At 38.2% G+C, this 25,663-nt stretch overlaps 1 protein-coding gene across 2 annotated transcripts in view; it reads right to left on the bottom strand.

Moving 5' to 3' along the window:
• The window catches only part of Mipep (mitochondrial intermediate peptidase), a 159,270-nt gene that overhangs the window by 110,469 nt on the left and 23,138 nt on the right, over positions 1–25,663 (bottom strand). For both annotated transcript variants that reach the window (XM_027941601.2, XM_071611325.1), the window contains exons 8-10: positions 23,098–23,146; positions 21,299–21,359; positions 10,568–10,620 (exon numbers count right to left, since the gene is read on the bottom strand). In XM_027941601.2, coding sequence (XP_027797402.2) covers positions 10,568–10,620; positions 21,299–21,359; positions 23,098–23,146 — 163 coding nt within the window. The remainder of the gene's footprint in view (positions 1–10,567; positions 10,621–21,298; positions 21,360–23,097; positions 23,147–25,663) is intronic.

Raw genomic sequence — 25,663 nt, 5'->3', positions numbered from 1 at the left:
GAGAGAGGCAGGGAGCTACTTACTGACTGTAATTGGGGACTTACAACCCTAAGTTCATCCCTGCAGCTGCATAACAGTGAGCAAAAAGATTGAAAGCCACAGATTCAGAGAAAAGAACTACAAAGAGAAATGACTGTGGTGATTACAAAGTGAAGAACAGGAAGTTGAAGGTATGTGTTTAAGAAAGAAGGAAAGGAAGCAGTAAGCACTATCAAGAACTGAAGGTATCAGGAATGTTAAGGACTTAAACAAGTTACTGACTGGTAGATGGCTGATAACTTGGGAAAATGAGCTGGGTAGACTAACAGGGTTACACATCAGATTACATCAGAGAATAAAAAGGAGGAGGATCCAGGATAAACTACTATAGGAGATGGGGGAGTTTGGAAGAAAAAAAATGACTCAAGTGAGAAGTAATTATTTATATTTAAGATAAGGGATATCTTAGCAGGTCTGCAGACCAAGGGGAAGAAGCTATTAGAAAGGAAGAGATTGGTGTTTATGATAAAGTTAATGTAACTGGTGAAGTGGTTTGACAGTAGTATCTCATACTGTCAGAGTGCTTTAAAATTTGCAAAGCTGGGGCTGGGGATGTGGCTCAAGCTGTAGTGTGCTCGCCCGGCGTGCGTGTGGCCCGGGTTCGATCCTCAGCACCACATACAAATAAAGATGTTGTGTCCACCGAAAACTAAAAAATAAATATAAAAAAAAAATTCTCTCTCTCTCGCCAAAAAAAAAAAAAAAGGTATCAAACAGGAAATTAAAATTTAAAAAAAAATTTAAAAATAAAATTAGCAAAGCATTTCTCATCAAGAATTTCTCTTAGACCTTTTGTGATGCTGTGAGATAGGTAATTTAAGAATGATTTCCTAATTTCACTTGAGTAAAGTGAGGCCCCAAGAGGCTTGTGATAATTCCAAGGCAGTCGGGAATAGGAGAAAGAGTCCTGGGCTTGAAGTTGAAATACCGGCTCTCTTTCTTACTGGTTCTGTGCTTTAAGCAAGTTATTTGCCTCTTTGAGGCCTCAATTTCCTCAATGAGAAAATGGGAATGATACTTCACAGTTTCAACACAGGCAAAGAACCTGGCCCTGCTCCCGGAGCAAAGCCAACACTCAGTAAACTGCAGCCACTTTTATGACTACAGTTAGAGTGGCAGAGCCAGAGTGAAAACAGTGGTTCTTACTTCTGCTAATTCCTCTATACTCCTCAAAGCTGCTGTCACCTATAAAATGAAATGCAATATTGTTAAGAAGCCTGAGTTAATGCAGTAAACATTCATGAATCACCTACTATGTGCCAGGTAACTCCTCAATGTAGACAGACACTGTACCCATAAAGAATGATTAATCCAAATGATAAAGGACACACAAGCAGTATAACCAGGTCTCTGGCACAAAGATGAGGCTGCAATTAATTCTGCCTGCCAGTCGGGAGAGAATGAGAATGGAAAAATCAGAGAGAACTACAAAGGAGGCCTTGGAAAAAAAAGATGAGGTTCCAGCAGAGAGGAAGGCATCCTAAGTGGAAGAACAAGCACCAGCAAGGGATCAAAGGAATTGAAATGAAGAGAACATACAGCTCAGTCAAGCTTGATTACCCTAGACGTTACTCAGTCACCTCAAACCTAACTTCTACCTGCATGCTGCACCACACCCTCAGTGACTTTACCAAAGGAAACTTAATTCCTTCCTGAAGAAGAACCAGAGAGGATGAAAGGATTCAAAAAACAGCAGCTACAATAGTGTCTGAGGGGAACTAAGGAACCATTCCTCATATAGACCATCCAAGAGGCAGCTGAACTCCCCTACGAGACCCATGTCTATTTTGGTCCTAGCTTCCAATGTGATACCTCAGTGGTCACAGGCCTTTGGCCTCCCCATTCCTTAGGACCCCTTCAGGATGCTTCAGACATGGCCACCCAAGCCAGGATCAGGAGGTGGATGCTCTTCCTGCCTCAAGGGCAAGTGGGGCAAGATCTGGCTGTGAATATGTAGTTGCAACATCTTTATCAGAACTTTCTCTTTCTCTCTCTCTCTCCCTCCCTCCCTCCCTCCCTCCCTCTTTCTCTCTCTCATACACACACACACACACACACACACACACACACACACACACATATGGTTCTGTGCTTAAGAACCATACCTTTATGGTTCTCATCAAAATAAATACCTTTATTTTGTTTATTTATTTTTATGTGGTGCTAAGGATTGAACCCAGCACCTCACATGTGCTAGGCGAGCACTCTATCATTGAGCCACAACCCCAGCCCCAGAGCTTTTTATTTTTGTGGATATTACAAAATATACCATAAAAGAACTTTTTCTTCTATCACAGAGACCCAGAACCATGGAAAAGCATTTAATATAGGTGACACATCAACCCTTCCTGGATACTGGAGCCACAACCAATGCAAACAGAATCACATTTAAATACATCTTGAAAATTTACATGGGATACTGTCCAGTCATCACTGAAAACTCTTAGTTTCCTTTTCTCTTTTTGTTTGTTTGCTGTTGTTAAGATGGGATTGCCCAGTCTCAAACTCCTGGACTCAAGCAATTCTCCTACCTCAACTTCCCAAGCAGCTGGGACTATAGGTACATGCCACCACATCTAGCTCTTTTAGAGTTTGCTAAGAGAATTTTACTACTAATGTGTTGTAAAGAATTCCCCTGATTTGGTTCCAAAAATAAGGAATCTTTGATTCCTCTAAAGAAAGAAACAGGAAGAAAATAATTATCTATCATAGTTACTGAGTAAAATTCAGTAAGTGATCTACTATTTGTTCTGGTTAAAAATCTGCTACCTATGGATTTACAAATTTTCAATTTTCAAAAAATCAGAACAAATTATAATCAAAATGGTAAAATGACATAAGTATGATTAGGTCTTTTTTAGCACAAATAATGGAATTTGGGGCTGGGATATACCTTGGTGGTTGAGAATTTGCCTGGCATGCCTGGGGTGTAAGTTCAACACCAACACCACAAAAAATAAAATAAAAAACAATAAAATTTAACAATATATCAAAATCCTCATCATGAATACTAATTATGATTGAAATAAGCAAAGAAATATCAGTGAAAAAGACATTTTTCAACTGAAGAATTCTTCATTCATCATTGAGATTTTTGTTTATTTAAAAAAAAAACAATGTATCTTTGTCCATATGAAGCATACTCTGAGTCACATTGAATTTCAACCTCTGATGCACAGGGAATTAAAGTTAAGAAAGAACTTGGATATTACTTCCAAAAATCTTGGCACTGAACTTAGTGAAAGTATAAAACACAATTAAGTGCAGTCAATGGATCCAGGTTAAAACTGCAGGTAAACACAGGCTTCAGTCTCACTCTATTCAATAAATGAAAGCAGGTATGAGACAGAACTTTTGCATCAAAAGGCATAAAATAAATGCTCAGAGGTTCATTACAGAATGAATGAGATGGCCTGCCAGAGGACATGTGTGGGCCAGGCAAAATGCACACTTGAAAAGAGCACAGTATGTGACAATATTGTCAGAGGAACTATTTTTAACTTTATCAAAAGAACAGTGTACTGGAATGCTTTTGGCATCAGAAATGATTGTATGAGTATGATTATAATGTTATAGTTGGATGGCATTTTGAAATGTTTAGTGTAGAATGCCACAGGGAGAGCTACTGTTTTCTTTGGTTAAATAAAGGTATGGTAGCAGTGAAAGAGCTGAGTGATACTGGAATCTATTTGTCTTTCAGGTAATTATATAGCACTAAAAATGAAGAAGACCTTTTCCTCCTTCCATTTCATAAAGAACCCCCCATGGTCAAGTTGGTTTTTATCTTGATTTGTCAACCTAGAAGCAAGAACATTGCTTCTGCCAAACTTCCTGGTAATCGGGGAATAATAATCCTTAGGGGTGCAGATTAGCTGCAGATATCACTGGAAATCAAGGCTGAACAAAAATAGTGTAATTCCATCACCACCTTGGAGAATAAAGTGAATCAGTAGGCCTGACTGGAGAAAGGATAATAATAGCACACAGAAGTGGCACCAAGTGACAGCACCCCAACCATAGTCGCTAGAAACAAGTCTTACGACAGCAGTGAGACTTCTACCTGTAGCTATCCCTCCATTTAGAGCTGCTGAAATGTTGGGAGCCAGTGTCTAGGTCTACCCCCCCCCCCCACCCTCCCCGGGGAAATGAGGAAATAAATCCTGGTGAGAAGGCACAAGTGGAAGCTGCAGAAAGGAAAACAGGCAGGATTTTTCTTCCCAAAAGCCTTGGGGGAAAAAAAGATGATGGAAGCTCAGAGCACTTGCCTAAAGCTTTTCCAATGCTCATAGGTTCATTACAGAATGAAAGAGATGGCCTGCCAGAGGACATGTAAGGGCCAGGCAAAATGCACACTTGAAAAGAGCAGAGCATGTGAAAATATTGTCCTCAGACCCCTCCTCTCTTCTGGCTCAGAACAGGAGCAATCATCATCCACTTCTCCCGCCAGACAACTTCTCAGGATCAACTAGGTCTCATAAACACTAGTGAGAAGCCAAAGAGGGGAATGATGCAGAACTGGATGCTTTCACATTGCTGATAACAACATGTAATTTACTTTCTAGCTGAGTGAATCTATGAGTGTCCCTGCCAAAAACAGGAAACGTTTAACATACAGTCTTTAGATATACCATCCAGTTTACAGAAATGGTAGCATGTGAGCAACCAATGAAATGACACCACAAAGAAGCCACCAGATAGGGCTGGGGCTGTAGCTCAGTGGTAGAACACTTGCCTAGCACCTGTGGGGCACTGGGTTCGATCCTCATCATCATATAAAAATAAATAAGTAAAATAAAGTATCCATCTACAACTAAAAATTTAAAAAGAAAGAAACAACCAGATAAATCCAGAAGGTTCTTGTAAGACAAACACATGGTCTCTTCAACAATTGCTTGATAATATGGATGCAGCAGACATGAGATATGGAAAACTGTTATTGAGTAAGAGACAGAAAAACCAAGTGAAATGTATAGGCCTTGTCTGGATCTGAATTCCAACAAGCTAACTGGAGGGGAAAGGGAAAAAAAAAAAAAAAAAACCAGATTTAATGCTGCTATAGTTCGGATCTTGAATGTCCCCCAAAAAGCCATGTGTTAAAGTGTTGGTCCTGACCCATGGTGCTATTGGGAAGTGGGAGAACCTTTAGGAGGTGGGGCCTAGTGGAAGGAAGTTTAGTCACTGGGGGATGTCCTTGAAATGGACACTGGGATCCTGACCCCTTCTTGTCTCTCTCTTTCCTTCCAGCTGACATGAGGTGAGCAACTTTCTCTACTACATGTTCCTCACCATGATGTGTTGCTCTGCCACAGGCCCCAAATCAGCAAGGCCAACGGATCATAGACTTAAGCTTCTAAAACTGTGAACAAAAACAAAAACAAAAAACCTTTCCAATGTATAATAAGTTGATTAAGGTATTTTGTTATAATAGAAATCTAATATAGATACTATCAAGGAAGTATGACTAAAGCCTAGATATTAGATGGTGACAACAAACTGCTGTTGATACTAGGTAATAATGACATTGGAGTTATGTTCATGTTTTTTAGAGATATGTGATAAATACATAAGAGGAAGATAACTGGAATGCTAAGATTACTTTAAAATATTCAGTTAACAAGCAAAGAAGTAAAGCCATGAGGGAGAGGAGTAAAGAATGCCAACAGAGAAGAAAAATAAAAGGGAAAAAGGGATACATGAAGCAAATCTAGCAAATCTTGATAATCATTGAATCCAAGAGAAGAACATATAGGAGTCAATCATGTCATTCTACTTCTATTTTGTAAGTTTTCATAATAAAGGTTAATTTTTAACTTTAAATCCATGGAGGTCCCTACATCTATGCAAACAAATAAAGATATAATTTCACATACCAACCAGAAGTCCTTCTGTGAGAGCCCAGTATTTTCTGAATAATTTAAAACACAAAACACCCCTATTTCATTCATTATATAAATGTTCTTAAGATTTTGAGATTATACCTTAACAAGGAATAGACAATATTGAATTTCACTTCCCAATGGCATCTTAATGTAAAATAGCAGCAAAATAAATAAAATATGATTCACTGAAACTCATTATTGGCAGAAAAGAGACAAGACCCCAAAGGATTAAAAACAAAACCCAAACACTATACAGGTACATTAAACACCTCTAAAATGATGACCTCTGGGGGTAGAGGCAAGGATAAGATCAACATTTCTTAATGAACACTTTTTAACATTGTTTTAATTTTTTAAAATCATATGAATATATTATTTATTCCAAAACAAAATTTAATTTCAAATAAAATCATGTATACTTTTCATAGCTGAAAGAATTAATTTTGCCTTCCCGTAAGAATTTAACACTAAAACTTAAAAAAGAAAACAATGAGTTGCTCTTTTTAAGATATACCAATGGTTCTTTATCCAGTATTTTCTCAGATCAATCTTTGGTTGGTTTAAAAAATATTGATTTCTCCTCTTACTTCTAAATAGGTTCTTTTCTTCTTTGGAGAGACATTTAGGAAACGTGAAATAAATCTGGAGTGTTTAACATAAAAGCAAGAAAAATAGTCCCTGGCATTTAGCTTGAAGAAAAGTTCCAATCAAGGAAAGGCCCCTTCTAATTTTCATTTTGTGTCCACCCACATATTTATGTCTTTACCTGAAATTCTATGAATTTATCAAGGATTTAGAAATCTTTTCTTTGTTCCATTCCTCTAACCTCAACCCAAATTATTATATTTTCCCCTTCTTTCTCATCTATTACCTATGCTTCTCTTCCCACTCTAATCAATCAAGATTATTAAAACCTCAAACCCAAATACCATCATTTATTCCCGGTAAGCTACTTAACATAGATGTTTAAAAAACCCCAATCTCACAATCCCTTCTGAAGCATTTCTGCATCCCTTTTCCTGAGTTAATAGCCAAGTAAATGAACTAGTATGAAATGTTAGTTAAAATAAGTTAAAGCCCCACGTGGCCATCAGGCAGGTAGACACACTCAGCAAGATTTTGCAGATGAGGAAGAAACACTAGGAAGGAAAATCTGATTGCTCACCAAACACAGATTCTGTCTCTGAGACAAAGGGGTCTGACTAGAGAAGAGAGTTTAGTTTAGCTGAGGAAAGGTTTGGAGGAAGACAACTGGTGGGGAAAAAAAAAATCAGAATGGCAGGCTAGATCCAACCTGGACACTTGCCATCCTGGAAATTCTTCTAGGGGATGGTCTACTTCATGGGATCCTCTTTAAGTATTCTCTAAAATCTTTTAAAGGTCAGTGCCACCTTTAAAACACTCATCTTTCAAAAAATTTTAGAGAATCAATACGAATTGTTGAATGCTTCAGAAATAAGGATATACACCTTTTTATTTATTGTTAAAAGAAAAGCATGATCAGATCCTTTAAGACCCTGAACGAGAGCTCCAATTTTATTTTGAAGGCAGTGGTGACCCCTCAACCTGGAAGAGGAAATTGATCAACAGCAAAAAGCCATTCTGCCAGATGGATGCAGGGCACTTCCACCCTGGATACTGTGATACTGGGAAGCACAGGCAACACGGTCTTCTCTCTTTTAGTATTCATTCTTAATCTGTCATCAAAAGCTCTCTGAAGAGCATTCTAAAATTCATGTGAAACGTTCACTATAGTTTTGATGAGTATTTTTTTAAAAAGGGAGATCTGCCCTCTCCTTTAAAAGATGTTGGAGAGTACCTAAAAAGCATCGTAGAGTAGATCACTTCTTAGAAGAGAGTCCACAAATAGACAATTCCATATAATAATATAATGTATCTACTAACAATACTAACATCTCCTTAAGCCTGACCCATGAAGTCAGGCAACTATAATCAGTTTTAGAAATAACCCTGCTGAAAGGCTGAGAGAGCATAAGTAATCTGTCAAAGATCATGTGGCCCCTTAAATGGTGGCCAGGATTTGCTATTCCTTCTAGCTTCTAGGAATGTGTTCCTGGCCACAGGAATAGCTATCTCTGGTATTTCCACTCTTTCTAATGGAGAACTTGGCAAAAAGACCATGTCTCTGTGGCATGTTGAGGAGTGAGAACTCTATAACTACTGGAGGATCAGGGATCTGTAAGTCCTGACTCTAGAGTTGGTCAGCAACAGAAAGACTTCTCAATATTGTATTTTTAGCAGAAATGGAGAAGACATTACTATCCTTTATTTGATAGTTTTTGCTTAAAACCACATCAAACTTCTGAGGGATCTCAGATGCCTAATTAATAAATATGCTTTAAACTTCTATTGATTATATCTTTCCAAATCTTTGAATATTCATATGAAATTTCCACAGAACCATCTTTCAGGCATGCTAGACTTAGAGAATATAGTTAAAGGACAAAAATACCACTTTAATTTAAGGCTAAGGCGTTAATTAAAATGATCAGGGGTGGGGAACATGATATGGAAGTAATACCACACACAAACCACGGTAGCAAAAATCAGAACCAAATACATTCAATTTGCATCATTTCTCAACATCAAAAATCAAATCAAATACTTTAAAAATGGAAAACATTAATAAGTAAATGTTAGTATACCTTTATGCCACATTTTTAACAGAGTAAGCAATAAGATTAAATCTTTCTTTAAAAGAATTTTAGAAGAAAAATTATATTTTCATGAGCAGGGTCTGAAGTTTTTAACCAAAAAAAAGAGCCACTTTGAAATAATATCATATGTTAAGCCATAATATACTATAAATCCCTGTTTATCATGGCTAAATTATTATACTGAATTTGAGATACATGTGTAAAAAAATAGCTGATCAAATATTATTACCTAAAGGTTTGGTGTTAATTATGCTTTATCAATGGTTTTGAGAACAGTAATGAATAAAGGTCAAAGACGAGAAAATGAATGAAAATGAATTATCTGATGTAGAATTATCTTAGGACATCTCATCCTGCTGATGTAGAAGAGGTCATATAAAGTTATTTTTTTCTGCTATTTCAACAAATGACAAAAGAAATAATTAAAAATTATAGTCTAATTTTAGAAAGGTTCCTTCTACCCTTTACTTGATGCTTAATAATGCATAGGAATAAGAATATTTTAAAGCTTACACCAAATAAATACATCATCAAGATACACCTATGTTTTAGTAAGGAGAAAGACAAAAAAACATATTTTATTCTATTACTCAAATAAATCATAACCTTAGTCAAATTACCTACATCAAAAATTATCTACGTGCCCTTCAACAGATGAATGGATGAAGAAAATGTGGTATATATATTTGATGGAATATTACTCAGTTTTAAAGAAGAATGAAATTAGGGCATTTGCCAGTAAATGGATAGAATTGGAGAATATAGTGGTAAGCGAAATAAACCAATCCCCAAAACCCAAAGGTCAAATGTTTTCTCTAATATGTGGATGCTAATCTACAATAAGGTGGGCAGGGAAAAATAATTACTTTAGATTAGGTAGAGAAGGGTGAAGGGACGTGAGGGGATATGGGGATATAAAGGATAATAGAATGAAACAGACTTTACTACCTTATGTACATATATGACTGCATGACCAATGTGATTCTACAACATGTACAATGAGAAAAATGAGAAATTATACCCCATTTATGTATGACACATCAAAGTACATAAATGCACTCTACTGTCATGTATAACTAATTAAAACAAATAAAAAATATTTTAAGTAAAATGCAAAAAAAAAGATTTATAAGAGAAAAATGTAAACAAAATGTTAAAGGGTAGGATTCTGAGATTTTTTTCAAAAAAAAAAAAATCCCTCTGGGCATATAAAAGTGCTGGGGACATACATTTTTCAATGGGTTAATTTTAAACAGATCTCTATATTCTTGGGTTATAAGTAAATATACAAATGAAAGAAATAGAATATGTTTAGGGAAAAAAAGATATATCTAATACTTTAACAAAGAAAGACAATATAGAAGCTAGAAGACTGCTTTGATCAACTTGTTTCCTAAAATTTTTAGTTCATTTATATCCCTCTGAATGTGCCAAAAACATGTTGACAAAATATTCTAATAAAAATGAGAAAACATATGGAAATCACATAGGAATGAGGAAGTACTGCTTTGTTCCCTCAATGGTTCAACAAACATTTGCTGAGCACCTACCCTGGACCAGCAAGGGGAGACAGTAAGGGTTCTAGCAAAGTCCCAGCATTTAAATGCCCATAGTCTAGGAAGAGAACCAGGAACCTATGCACTGGAAAGGTTGGAGAGAAGACAGATGCTGGATGCTGTGGGAAGATATTTCAAAGTTTTAAAGGAGGAAATGACACAAGCAACGTAAGAATGAACCAGTGGGGGAGAGGTAAAGCATGATCCTATGACACAGCACAACTTTGTAATCCAGATTTTAAAAATTTGTGGGCAGAAGTGTACCTACCAACAGAGGGGATGGGTTTGAGGGGAAACACATGTGTAAGGTGGGCACCTGAGTGCATGACAGTAGCTGCATAATTAATGTGCAAAGTTCTCAGTAAATATTACTTTCCTTTTTCCTTCTTACATGTGTATTTCTTGGAAAACTTACCTCTCTGCACGAATCACACCACTGTAGTAGGGGGGATCCCAAGGCATCAGTTCCTACAATCAAATAATTCATAGTGATGAAGATATTGACAGTTTCAAATTTTTTATTGGTAATGTAGCCAAACTTATAACATGTAAACCAGTTACTGTAAATCAGCCTGCTTAAAGAATGTCAGTTAATGTATATCAGAAAAATTTTATAAAAACCCTAAAAATTCATAGCCTGGAGGAATTTGGCTTCTCCTAATTCAATGGATAAAGAAGACCTAATCCTAGAATTTGGGATAAAGATAAACAAGTGTAATTCTGAAGTGTAAACTAAAGCCAGGTGCCATGGTACATGCCTGTAGTACCAACTACTCTGGAGGCCGAGGTGGGGAGTTCAAGGCCAGCCCGGGCAACACAGGGAAACCCCATCTCAAAATGAATACATTACTTTACTAAAAAATGTAAACCAAAGACAACATTAACAAATTAAATGAGCTGTGAAGAAAATTTCGCAAAATGTAACCCAGGTATTAATCTTTAAAAATGTACTGCACTATGATTAAAATACTAAAGATTAGATTAGGGTTCTTTCTAAATGTAAGCATGAAGATTAGGGCAGATCCCAAAACTGAAAGCAATAATTTACAATGTAAGTAAGGCAGAATTAACTCTAATCTTGGCAAAGAAAATTTGTCATAAAGAAATATCACAATAATAGTTGTTTTTGACAAATGGTATAAAAAAAAAAAAATCAAAGGAAAGCTTGAACATTTGAATAGATCATCCTCCCTACAAGGTGTCCAGGTGGCAAAAAGACTGGTGAAGAGCCTAGACTGTGAAGTCAGACCGTCAGGTTCAAGTTTTCAATCCACACCAAACTGAAAACTGCATAAGGCCAGCAACTTTGTTTGCATGATTCCCTAATGTATCCTGGCACCCTGGACAGTGCCTGGTACATGGTAGTCACTCAAAAAATATTTGTTGAATGAACCAACAACACATCCCAAATAGGACTGCTAAATGCACTTAGATTATTAAATACAATGTCTGGCATAAATACAGGCTGTTTTTCTTGTCAACATCACCCTCTAAAATTTAAGGTCAGCATTATCTCCTCAAATAATGAGGTTTTCTTTTCCATGTTACATGATCACAAGCTACCTACCATGCCATATGTATGTGGCTGGCACATAAACAATAAAGTACATCAAGGGTAAGCTAAACAAAAGTAAACATAAAAGGCACATGAGTACCACACAGGTATTAGACAAGAATAAAGAATGCTAAACTCAACTTAAAGGGGGAGTAGGAGATGAGACCTAAAAGATAAACAGGCCTGAATCCTGAAGGGCCTGGTGGAAGACACAAAGAAATTGGAAGGGAAATCTTAAGAATTGTAAGGAGTTATTGAAGAATTTTAAATAAAAGAGTGACAAGAGCAGACTGCTTTTAGAAAAAATACCTCTTAGGTGGGAATCTATTCACTTATTCATATTTCAAATAAGTGTTGGCACCTACTCTCTGCTAACACTGGGCTGGTGACATTGCTATACAGTCTGAATCTGGTATGGTTTTGAAGGGAGCAAGAACAAAAGGCTAGAAAACCAATAAAACAACTACAATTATGATGTGAGTGACAAATAATAATGATCCAACTAAGGCTGTGGCAATAGGCATAGGGAAGCAAGAACCCATTTCCATCTTTGGGCATGTTCTTGAGATAGCAGAATGTGTAAGAACTAATAAGTGAGGATGTGAACTACCCTGGAGGATTTGTTAAAATTCATCTCATGGGGCTTGCTCCAGGCTCTCTGATTCAATGGGTCTGATAAGGGGCTGGAGAATTTGTATTTCTACCAAATCTCCAAGTGATGTTTCTGGTCCAGAGACCACATTTTGGAAACCACTGATCTACAGGAAGTGGAGGTGCTGACTAGGGCAGCAGGGTGAGTGGTGGCAACATTCACCAGAAGAGACTCATGAGGAGAGTGGGCACCTCACAAATATCTGCAGAATAATATATAATAGTTAATAAACTGCACAAAAATGCCTAGGAAGAATAGTTTAAAGTCATATCAGGTTTTATTGAATTTGCTTCTGGCAACTCATTTTTTTCTGTTTCCATATTCACCAAACCATATTCCGATCTCTTATCTGGTTTCTTAAGTAGACCTATCCACCAAGCCAAAGAGTGCAGATAATCAATACTAGTAATTTTGCTAAATATGGTTCCTATCATAAATTAACAGATTAACATACTACTCTAATCCCATCAAATCCAGCAATTTAAAATCTGTTTCACAGTAGTTGTATCTGAGAAGCTGACATATAGTTTCTAAATATGCAAGGCCCTGTACCCTAAATTATTCCTGTAGTAGTAGCTGCTATTGAATCAAGAATTACCAACAGCAGCACCTATGAAAGAAGGTGTTATGGTTTGGATGTGGTATCCTCCAAAAGCTCACATGTGAAACAATGCAAGAAGGTTCAGAGGAGAAATGATTAGCTTGCAAGAGTCTTAATCCAATCAGTGATTTAATTCCTGATAGGGATTAACTGAGTAGTAACTGAAGTGAAGGGTATGGCTGAAGGAGGTGGCAACTGGGGTATAGCTTTGGGGTATATATTTTGTATCTTGAGTGTGGAGACTCTCTCTCTGTGCTTCCTGATTACTATGTGAGCTGCCTGCCTCTGCCACACTCTTCTGCCATGATATTCTGCCTCACCTCAAGCCCCAAGGAATGGAACTGGCCTTCTATGGACTAAGACCTCTGAAACCATGAGCTTTCAAATGAACTTTTCTTCATTTACAATTGTGCTGGTCAGGTCCTTTAGTCACAGTAGTAAAAAAGACTAAAACAGAAAGGCATATACAACTCCAGAAATCCTGAGGAGGCTTCAAACTAAATGGGAACAAGGGTCCTGACATTTGGAATCCCATCACTTTCAGAGCATCTCCATCACTTGGGCAGCATGCTGGTTGTAAAGACCCTTACTCTACATTATAAGGTCATACAATCATGTGCTTTATGATTGAAAACAATGTATGTTTTTAGAAAGGGATATACTTTGTCAGTTAACACTGATCTACTTAACTGAGCATCATAAATTAGCAAACAAATAAGTGAGCATGTAAACATCAGTATTAATGTCGATGGTTAAAATTACCAACTGCTAGATTGAGTCTTCACTGAGTCTCATTAAAAGATGCTTCAAATTGAGAAGCCAACTTTCTGTAGAATGAAAGCAGCCCTGGCATGAATGCTCATAATGTTAATGCACATACACACATACACATACGCACATTCAAATTTCTGGATCAAATATTTCAATACCTTTAATCACCAAACCAAGCATCAAAAACAAAACAACACAGACCTCCAGCATATCACAAGAAAGTTCTAGAATCAAGAGATAATCATGAGAAGGAAGATGGCGGCGAGGGGAGTGCATTGTCCCCGTGTGCTGCTTCACTGTGTGGGAGTATGACAAGTCAGGACGGCTAAAGGATATTTTGTTAGGAATTTCCAGCAATAGTGGGGTGCTCCGGAACCTGGAGGAAGGATTTCCATCGCACGAGGATCGGCTACGGGGACTCAAACGCGAGAGGTTTGTCGCACGGAGGGTAACACTGCTTATTCAGCAAATCGCCCCGCGGCTAAAGTCTGGGATAGAGACGCAGGGTTACAGCGCTGCAGTTTCTGCCAGCCGCGCAAGCACCGTACTCAGGGCTGAATTCTGGGTTCGAGACGGGGGAAGGAAGCGGTCCATCTCGGTTCTCCACACCGGTCAGACCACAGAGGAGGCCAGCAGCCACCATGTTGGTAAACTGACGTCACCACCCCTGTTTTTGACTGACCGCAGCTCATTCAGCCATAGAACAGGTAATTTCAGGCTGCAATTCGCCTGCGGCTTGCAGACAGATTGCTAGGGCTCAGCGCCTGGGTGCTTCTTAGAACCTGATCTTATCAGAGTGAATACCGAGCGCGGGGCGGCCGAGTTCCGGCTCCCGGAACTGAGCCCGCGGGGACTGCTTCTTGGAGCTTACATTTATAGGAGCTTACACCGAGCACGGAGTGGCCGAGTTCCGGCTCCCGGAACTTCCCTGGCCCGGGGCTAGGAGCCCGCGGAAACTGCTTCTCGGTCCGGGTCCTGCTGAGGGCCAGTCAGGACTCACCCGGTGCTTTGGTTGCCCGGCAAGGGGAACGAAATGCTGCCATTCGCATAGGATACCAACATGGCAGAGATCTGACGTCTGCAGAAAGCGGCGGAGGAGGGAACTTCATCAATACCAGTGGTGACATAAGCAGTTGGTCTCCTGGTAGGGGGGGTGAGGCACAGTCACCCGAGTCTCCTCAATTTGTCGTCGAGCCAGAGGGAAGGAGCCGGGCCGCCGCCAGCGCCCGGAGCAGGCCCAGCGGCTCGCCAGCGTGGTGACCGCGTGACCCCAATTGGAGAGGGGGCGGAGCGGAGCCGCCACCCGCAACCACAAGGTGGGCAGTCCCGCGACCCAGTGGTACATGGGCGTGGTAGGAGGGGCAGGGCAGAGCCGCGGTTCGCGCTTGCAAGGTAAACAGACCTGTGTCAGCCTGGCGGGTCAGGCCCAGTGGCCTGCCAGTGTGGTACACACGTCACCCCAACTGGAGTAGGGGCAGAGCAGATCCTTCTCCCACGCCCGGATCAGGCCCTGCCGGTGTGGTGGTCACGTGACCCCAACTGGAGTGGGGGCGGAGCGGAACTGCCACCCGTGCCCGCAGGGTGAGCAGACCAGTGATCAACCTGCAGATCAGGCCCAGGGGGCTGAAGGCGTGGTAGGAGGGGCAGGGCAGATCCGCCGCCCGCGCCTCCAAGGTAGGCAGACCTACAACAGACCGGCGGATCAGGCCCAGGAGCCTGCCGGCGTGGTACAAACACCACCCTAATTGGAGTAGTGGCAGAGCAGAGTCGCCGCCCGTGCCAGGAACAGGCCCAGCGTCCTGCAGGCGGGGTAGCCATGACACCCTAATTGGAGTAGGGGCAGAGCAGAGCCTCCACCCGTGCCCGAAAGGTGGGCAGATCTGCGACCGACCAGCGGGACAGGCCCAGTGGCCTGCCGGTACGACAGACACGTCACCCCATTTGCAGTAGGGGCAGAGTAGAGCCGCCGCCCGCGCCTGCAGGGTAGGCAAACCTGCAACCGACCGGCGGATCAGGCCCGGTGGCCTGCCGGCGTGGTACACTCGTCACCCCAATTGGAGTAGGGGCAGAACAGAGCCGCCGCCAGCTCCCAGAACAGGCCCAGTGACCTGCCGGCGTGGTAGCCACGACACCCCAATTGGAATAAGGAGAGAGCACAGCCGCCGCCCGCACCTGCAGGAAAGATACGCAAGCAGTATGAAAAGACAAGGAAAGAAAGGACCACAAGCAATGCAGGTCAACGCAACTTTAGAAGAGGTAACAGCTGCAGCAGATGGAATGTCAGATAAAGAATTCAGGATATACATGCTTCAGATGATCTGGAGTATCAAGGAAGACATTAAACAGCAAAATCAGACAATGAAAGATCACTTCGACAACGAATTACGCAAACAAATCCAGGAAACAAAGGATCAACTATACAGGGAGATAGAGGTTATAAAAAACAAACAAACAGAAATCCTAGAAATGCAGGAAGCAATAAACCAACTTAAAAACTCAATGGAGAATACTACCAGCAGAGTAGAACACTTAGAAGATAGAACATCAGACAATGAAGACAAAGTATTTCAACTGGAAAAGAACATAGACAGCTCAGCAAGACTGTTAAGAAACCATGAGCAGAACATCCAAGAAATATGGGATAACATTAAGAGACCAAACTTAAGAGTCATTGGGATACAGGAAGGTACAGAGCTCCAAACCAAAGGAATGAGAAGTCTATTCAATGAAATAATACAAGAAAACTTCCCAGACTTGAAGAATGAGACAGAACCCCAAATCCTAGAAGCCTACAGGACGCCGAATGTGCAAAATCATAAGAGATCCACACCTAGACACATCATAATGAAGATGCCCAACATACAGAATAAGGAGAGAATTTTAAAAGCTACAAGAGAAAGGAAGCAGATTACATTTAGGGGTAAGCCAATCAGGATAACAGCTGATCTGTCAACACAGACTCTGAAAGCTAGAAGATCCTGGAATAACATATTTCAAACACTGAAAGAAAATGGGTTCCAACCAAGAATTTTGTATCCAGCGAAATTAAGCTTCAGGATGGAGGATGAAATTAAAACCTTCCACGATAAACAAAAGTTTAAAGAATTCGCAGCTAGAAAACCATCTCTTCAAAACATCCTCGCCAAAGCATTACAGGAAGAGGAAATGGAAAATAACAATGAAAACCAACAGTGGGAGGTAGGACAGTAAAGGGGGGGGGAATAATCAAAGAGGAAAACAAACCATGTTTAGTAACAGAAATAAACAAATATGGCTGGAAGAACAACCCATATCTCAATAATAACCCTAAATGTTAATGGCTTAAACTCACCAATTAAGAGACACAGGCTAGTAGAATGGATCACAAAACAAGACCCAACAATATGCTGCCTACAGGAGACGCATTTGATAGGAAAAGACATACATAGGCTGAAGGTGAAAGGTTGGGAAAAATCATATCACTCATATGGACTTCGGAAACAAGCAGGAGTGTCCATACTCATATCAAATAAAATAGATTTCAAGCCAAAGTTAATCAAAAGAGATAAAGAGGGACACTACATACTGCTTAAGGGAACCATACAACAACAAGACATAACAATCATAAATATTTATGCCCCAAACAATGGTGCAGCTATGTTCGTCAAACAAACTCTTCTCAAGTTCAAGAGTCTAATAGATCACCATACCATAATCATGGGAGACTTCAACACACCTCTCTCGCCACTGGACAGATCTTCCAAACAAAAGTTGAATAAGGAAACTATAGAACTCAATAACACTATTAATAACCTAGACCTAATTGACATATATAGAATATACCACCCAACATCAAGCAGTTACACTTTTTTCTCAGCAGCACATGGATCCTTCTCAAAAATAGATCATATATTATGTCACAGGGCAACTCTTAGACAATATAAAGGAGTAGAGATAATACCATGCATCTTATCTGATCATAATGGAATGAAACTGAAAATCAACGATAAAAGAAGGAAGGAAAAAGCATACATCACTTGGAGAATGAACAATAGGTTACTGAATGATCAATGGGTTATAGAAGACATCAAGAAGGAAATTAAAAAATTCTTAGAGATAAATGAAAACACAGACACAACATATCGGAATCTATGGGACACATTGAAAGCAGTTCTAAGAGGAAAATTCATTGCTTGGAGTTCATTCCTTAAAAAAAGAAAAAACCAACAAATAAATGATCTCATACTTCATCTCAAAATCCTTGAAAAAGAAGAGCAAAACAACAGCAAAAGAAGTAGAAGGCAAGAAATAATTAAAATCAGAGCTGAAATTAATGAAATCGAAACAAAAGAAACAATTGAAAAAATTGACAAAACTAAAAGTTGGTTCTTTGAAAAAATAAACAAAATCGACAGACCCTGAGCGATGCTAGCGAAGAGAAGAAGAGAGAGAACTCAAATTACTAGCATACGGGATGAAAGAGGCAATATCACAACAGACACTTCAGAAATACAGAAGATAATCAAAAACTATTTTGAATCCTTATACTCCAACAAATTAGAAGATAGTGAAGGCATAGATAAATTTCTTAAGTCATATGATCTGCCCAGATTGAGTCAGGAGGATATAGAAAACCTAAACAGACCAATATCAATTGAGGAAATAGAAGAAACCATAAAAAGACTTCCAACTAAGAAAAGCCCAGGTCCAGATGGGTATACAGCAGAATTTTACAAAACCTTTAAAGAAGAACTAATACCAATACTTTTCAAGCTACTTCAGGAAATAGAAAAGGAGGGAGAACTTCCAAATTCATTCTATGAGGCCAACATCACCCTGATACCTAAACCAGACAAAGACACTTCAAAGAAAGAAAACTACAGACCAATATCTCTAATGAACCTAGATGCAAAAATCCTCAATAAAATTCTGGCGAATCGGATACAAAAACATATCAAAAAAATTGTACACCATGATCAAGTAGGATTCATCCCAGGGATGCAAGGCTGGTTCAATATACGGAAATCAATAAATGTTATTCACCACATCAATAGACTTAAAAATAAGAACCATATGATCATCTCGATAGATGCGGAAAAAGCATTTGACAAAGTACAGCATCCCTTTATGTTCAAAACTCTAGAAAAACTAGGGATAACAGGAACATACCTCAATATTGTAAAAGCAATCTATGCTAAGCCTCAGGCTAGCATCATTCTGAATGGAGAAAAACTGAAGGCATTCCCTCTAAAATCTGGAACTAGACAGGGATGCCCTCTCTCTCCACTTCTGTTCAACATAGTTCTCGAAACACTGGCCAGAGCAATTAGACAGACGAAAGAAATTAAAGGCATCAAAATAGGAAAAGAAGAACTTAAATTATCACTATTTGCAGATGATATGATTCTATACCTAGCAGACCCAAAAGGCTCTACAAAGAAACTATTAGAGCTAATAAATGAATTCAGCAAAGTGGCAGGATATAAAATCAACACGCATAAATCAAAGGCATTCCTGTATATCAGCGACAAATCCTCTGAAATGGAAATAAGGACAACCACTCCATTCAAAATATCTTCAAAAAAAATAAAATACTTGGGAATCAACCTAACAAAAGAGGTGAAAGACTTATACAATGAAAACTACAGAACCCTAAAGAGAGAAATAGAAGAAGATCTTAGAAGATGGAAAAATATACCCTGTTCATGGATAGGCAGAACTAACATCATCAAAATGGCGATATTACCAAAAGTTCTCTATAGGTTTAATGCAATGCCAATCAAAATCCCAATGGCATTTCTTGTAGAAATAGAGAAAGCAATCATGAAATTCATATGGAAGAATAAAAGACCCAGAATAGCAAAAACAATGCTAAGCAGGAAGTGTGAATCAGGCGGTATAGCGATACCAGACTTCAAACTATACTACAGAGCAATAGTAACAAAAACAGCATGGTACTGGTACCAAAACAGGCGGGTGGACCAATGGTACAGAATAGAGGACACAGAAACCAATCCACAAAACTACAACTATCTTATATTTGATAAAGGGTCTAAAAGCATGCAATGGAGGAAGGATAGCATCTTCAACAAATGGTGCTGGGAAAACTGGAAATCCATATGCAACAAAATGAAACTGAATCCCTTTCTCTCGCCATGCACAAAAGTTAATTCAAAATGGATCAAGGAGCTTGATATCAAATCAGAGACACGCCGTCTGATAGAAGAAAAAGTTGGCTACGATCTACATACTGTGGGGTCGGGCTCCAAATTCCTCAATAGGACACCCATAGCACAAAAGTTAATAACTAGAATCAACAAATGGGACTTACTCAAACTAAAAAGTTTTTTCTCAGCAAAAGAAACAATAAGAGAGGTAAATAGGGAGCCTACACCCTGGGAACAAATCTTTACTCCTCACACTTCAGATAGAGCCCTAATATCCAGAGTATACAAAGAACTCAAAAAATTAGACAATAAGAAAACAAACAACCCAATCAACAAATGGGCCAAGGATCTGAACAGACACTTCTCAGAGGAGGACATACAGTCAATCAACAAGTACATGAAAAAATGCTCAACATCTCTAGCTGTCAGAGAAATGCAAATCAAAACCACCCTAAGATACCATCTCACTCCAGTAAGATTGGCAGCCATTAGGAAGTCAAACAACAACAAGTGCTGGCGAGGATGTGGGGAAAAGGGTACACTTGTACATTGCTGGTGGGACTGCAGATTGGTGCAGCCAATTTGGAAAGCAGTATGGAGATTTCTTGGAAAGCTGGGAATGGAGCCACCATTTGACCCAGCTATTCCCCTTCTTGGTCTATTCCCTAAAGACCTAAAAAGAGCATGCTACAGGGACACTGCTACATCGATGTTCATAGCAGCACAGTTCACAATAGCAAGACTGTGGAACCAACCTAGATGCCCTTCAATAGACGAATGGATAAAAAAAATGTGGCATTTATACACAATGGAGTATTACTCTGCATTAAAAAATGACAAAATCATAGAATTTACAGGGAAATGGATGGCATTAGAGCAGATTATTCTAAGTGAAGCTAGCCAATCCCTAAAAAACAAATGCCAAATGTCTTCTTTGATATAAGGAGAGTAACTAAGAACAGTGTAGGGACGAAGAACAGGAGAAGAAGATTAACATTTAACAGGGATGAGAGGTGGGAGGGAAAGGGAGAGAGAAGGGAAATTGCATGGTAATGGAAGGAGACCCTCAGGGTTATACAGTGGAGGAGGTAGAGAGAGAGGAGGGGAGGGGAGGGGAGAGGTGGGGAGGGGGGAGGGTGGAGGATGGGAAAGGCAGCGGAGCACAACAGACACTAGTATGGCAATTTGTAAATCAATGGATGTGTAACTGATGTGATTCTGCAATCTGTGTATGGGGTGAAGGTGGGAGTTCATAACCCACTTGAATCAAAGTGTGGAATATGATATGTCAAGAAATTTGTAATGTTTTGAACAACCCACAATAAAAATTTAAAAAATAAAAAAAAAAAAAAAAAAAAAAGAGATAATCATTTCAGTTGATAGCCTGCTCATAATAAAAATATTCCAAAATATTTACTTACAGAATTTTGAGGATTTAGTTTCATTTTCATCTGTCGCATCATCTCAAAATCTTTTATAGTTCTGTAAAACAGGTTTATCATTATTTATTAGGACAAAACTTTAATAATTATGAAAGAACTAACTTTCCAATATTCATGATAAAATTAGATATAATCTATGAACAAATGTAAACTAGTATTAATCCAAATTTTACTAAAGTATTAGAAGAGACAAGACTGCATAAATTAGTATATCACTTCAATTCCTATCTTAAAAAAAAGCATTATACAGATATGCCTATCTTAAAAAGCATTATTCAAATCACTATTTTTACTCCAAAAATAGTACTTTAAAAAGCACTATTAAAAAAAAGTGCTTTAAAATCTTGCTTTAAAAAGGTAAGAAACTTACACAATATTCTCTATAAAAGAATATTAATATAGATAATTAAGATTGCTGTTCATAATTTTTTCCCTATAGAAATACACTAGTTTGGCAATAATTCAACAAGTCTTTAATATTTATAAAATATAAATTTTTCATTAGAATTAACTCCTATATAACTATAAAATTATACAGATATGTTAGCTGAAATACTACCTATAAACACATATAAGTGGAGAAAGAACACTGCACCACTTAACCATCACAGCAAAGTACAATAAATTGGATTTGTTTTTGTTTTGAAGCACTGGGGATTGAACCCACAAGTGTTCTATCCCTGAGATGCATCTACTTCCACAGCTCAATTTTATAAATTATTTGTTATTTTGAAACTGTCTGGTTTGCATTTGAGCAATTAGGAATGTTTTTTAAATGTTTAAAAAATATATTTTAAAATTTGAGACTAGGTCTCGGTACATTGCCCGGACTAGCCTCTAACTTGCAATCCCCCTGTCTCAACCCCCAAGTAGCTGGGATTACAGGTGTGTGCCACACCTAGCTAAATAGAATTAATTCTTAAATAATTGCCTAACAGTCCCTCCTCAAAAACCCAATGGTTCACTGGTATTAAGAAGATTTTAGAATTGATAAACGTAAACCAAATTAGAAAGCAATGTGTTCCAAAACATGACTATCTAATCCAAAACAGAAATTTGAGCTAACAAATTTGCAATAGTCAAAAAAGGCTACTGAAATTTTAGAAAGCATTAAAAGAAAGAAAAGAGATGACCTGGCCCTCTTTTACAAGCCACATGTGCCCCCCTTTCTGGAACCCTAGCTATTTAAGGGCAGTCATATTTTGCCCCTCCACTAGAACTAGAAGAGCATCAATCAAAGGCAAGGACAAAGGCATAATGAAAGGACTGGGCAGGAAAGTCAGCATTGTAATAAAAGAACCCAACCAAACAGAGGGAAATATTTTAGCTTGATGTACAAAACATCGAGGCAGAGCCACTCTTAAAATCCACAAAATGCCAAACAGATTAATCCACCATATCTGTGAATCTCTTGTACTTAGCTGGAAAGATGAGAAATGATACTTTACATGCTTGTTATAAAATTAACTCTACAGGTAAAAATAAATACACTCAAGAAGGCTTTGGGAACATTTTTAAATTACACACAAATGATGGGTTGCTAAAGACAATGGATTAATGACGGTGGACCACCTAAATTGTCAAGATTGGCACCTTAAGAAAACCACCGTATTCTTTCAAAATAGGTCTTCACAGTGAATATGTCTTGCTGAGTGGTCTGCATAGCTAATATTCCAACATACTCTTAACAGGTCACTTCTTAATTTATTTTATATATTAAGTTCTCTATTTAAAAAACTATATAACATTTAACACTAAATAGCAGAAGAAAAACTAACCTTTCATAAAGTTTGTCAGATAGTTTCTCAAGGAACTGCATGACAGTCTCTAAAAATAAAATCCAAAGAAAACAGCTTCAATTACGAGAAGTAACATGAACATACCTGAGAAAATTATATTGTGATAATCATAATCTACATACAACTCCCTTAAAGTGGTGATTTTTCAAACTGAAGCAGGGTTGCTAATCTGTTATATAATAAACATTTATAGATAATCTCTTTTCTAATTAATCAGAAAAATAAACTAAACTACCATAGTAAGCCAGGCATGATGGTACATTATCCTGTAATACCAGCCCCTCTAGAGGCTGAGGCTGGAGGATTACAGGTTCAAAGCCAATTGCAGGTTCAGCAACTAAGCGAGACTCTAAGCATCTTAGCCAGACCCTATCTCAAAATAAAAAATAAAAAGGAGTGGGGATGGCTCAGTGGTTAAGTGCTTCCCAGTACAAAACAAACAAATAAACAAATAAAACCCTGGCATAGTAAGAATCTAAATCCTTAGGTTATACCCCAAAATTAAAATTGTCAGTGAAAGGCTAAAAGAAAACATCCAAAATTTCAATGTGATTCTATCTATATGTATAAGAGAAAAAAATTATATCTTAGGCATGTCCAATTTTTTCCTAAGTTTTAAAGAGATAGCTAGACAGGTTTGTTCATAAAAAGAAGTAGTATACTTTTGAAATATGATTTGCTAAAAATTAAATTTTAAAAATCATGAAATATGGGCTGGGGTTATAGCTCAGTAGTAGAGCACTTGCTTCATATGCATGTGGCCCTGGGTTTGGTCCCCAGCACCACATAAAAATAAACAAATAAAAATGAAGATATTGTGTCCATCTACAACTAAAAAAATTTTTTTTAAAAAAATCATGAAGTATGATTTACTGAAAATTGAAAGAAAATTAAAATATTGACTATTCTTATTTTTATAAACAAGTATAGAATAATCTATTTGAGGTAATACCAAAATAAGATAAAGCAAAACTATAACATTAAATATTTTAAGGTCTAACAAAATTTTTTAAGTGTATATTAAAATACTGTGTCCTTATAATTTATAAATCTATAAAAGTAATATAATAAAATTGCCATTATTTCCCACAAAAGGAAATGTTTTATGTGTATTTTTTCATTTGGCACTTTTTGCCACTGACTGTGTATAGAGCTTTCATGTGTATTTTAGTTTACCACAAACATTGTTTTATATGTTCCAGATGATCTTTTACATGGTTTTAAGTTTCTTGCCCTCACTTCAATTTAAGTTATCTCCTTTCTGAGTGAAAAGTCTAAGGAAAGAATGGAGGTTAACCTAAACCATGAAGCCATAGGGCTTCTTGCCACTGTCAATACTTAACAAGTCTTGGATAGATTAATTTTGAAGATACTGCTTCATATTTCATATTAGTGGTGTTAGCAATTACAGAAAGAAAAAAGAAAATTGCTATGTATTCGAAAATGAAATCTCACTTTAGAATATCATACCAGCTACCATATAGGACTATTTATAAATAAATCATGGTGTATATTTTTTATTTCTTTTTTTTTTAAGAGAAAGAGTGAGAGAGTGAGAGAGAGAATTTTGTTAATATTTATTTTTTAGTTTTCAGTGGACACAATATCTTCATTTATGTGATGCTGAGGATCGAACCAAGTGCCCCGCGCATGCCAGGCGAGCGTGCTTCCGCTTGAGCCACATCCCCAGCCCCTACTTTTTATTTCTTGACAACCATATTTTGCTACATTTACCCACTTAATTTTTCTGGTCACAATAATCTGCCTCAAAAATCTATCTAGAGCTGGGTGTGGGGATACACGCCTATAAACTTAGCAACTCAAGAGGCTGAGGCAAAATTCAAAGTTTGAGGCCAAGCTAAACAACTTAGCAAGACCCTAAACAATTTTTCAAGACCCTGTCTCAAAATCAAAACTAAAAAGGGCTGGAGATGTAGCTCAGTGTAAACCACCCCTGAATTCAATCTCTGCTACAAAAAAAAAAAAAAAAAAGGATCTGTAAAATTGTCATATTAAAAGGACTAAATTTGAAACTCCTAAAAATAAATGCCTCACTTGCTGCAGTTATTTCCTAATTCACCCATCACATGAATGTCCATCTTACCCTCATTTACCCCTTTCTCTGCCATCCTTATACCTGTGAAGACTCCCATCTCTTCCCTGTGCACCTCCTTCATGAGATCTCAACTGCCACCTAAGCATCTGACAAACTTACTGACTCCATAAAGTCCTATGGCACTGTTTTGTCTATACTAATCATTTGGCAGTAAAGCTCTGCCAACCTGTACTATTAATATCTACTTTTACATGTATACACCTGGGCTCATTATTAACCAATTATAAGTCCCCTCAAGGATACAGGTCACAGCCTATCTATGTAACTGTATTCATAGAGTCTCACTCCAAAATACCACCACCACACCAACCACTCAGTGAACAAGGTGATTTGTCAGCATTGATATATGGCTGAGGTTGCTGCAGTTCCGGTGAGCTCCAATCCATAGCACTTGAGCTAATGACAGTCCTTAGTCCTCTCTTCCTACTT

This window comes from Marmota flaviventris, chromosome 4 (genome assembly GCF_047511675.1).
Source record: "Marmota flaviventris isolate mMarFla1 chromosome 4, mMarFla1.hap1, whole genome shotgun sequence".
NCBI classification, from domain to species: domain Eukaryota; kingdom Metazoa; phylum Chordata; class Mammalia; order Rodentia; family Sciuridae; genus Marmota; species Marmota flaviventris.
This window is presented reverse-complemented; position numbering and strand designations above follow the sequence as displayed.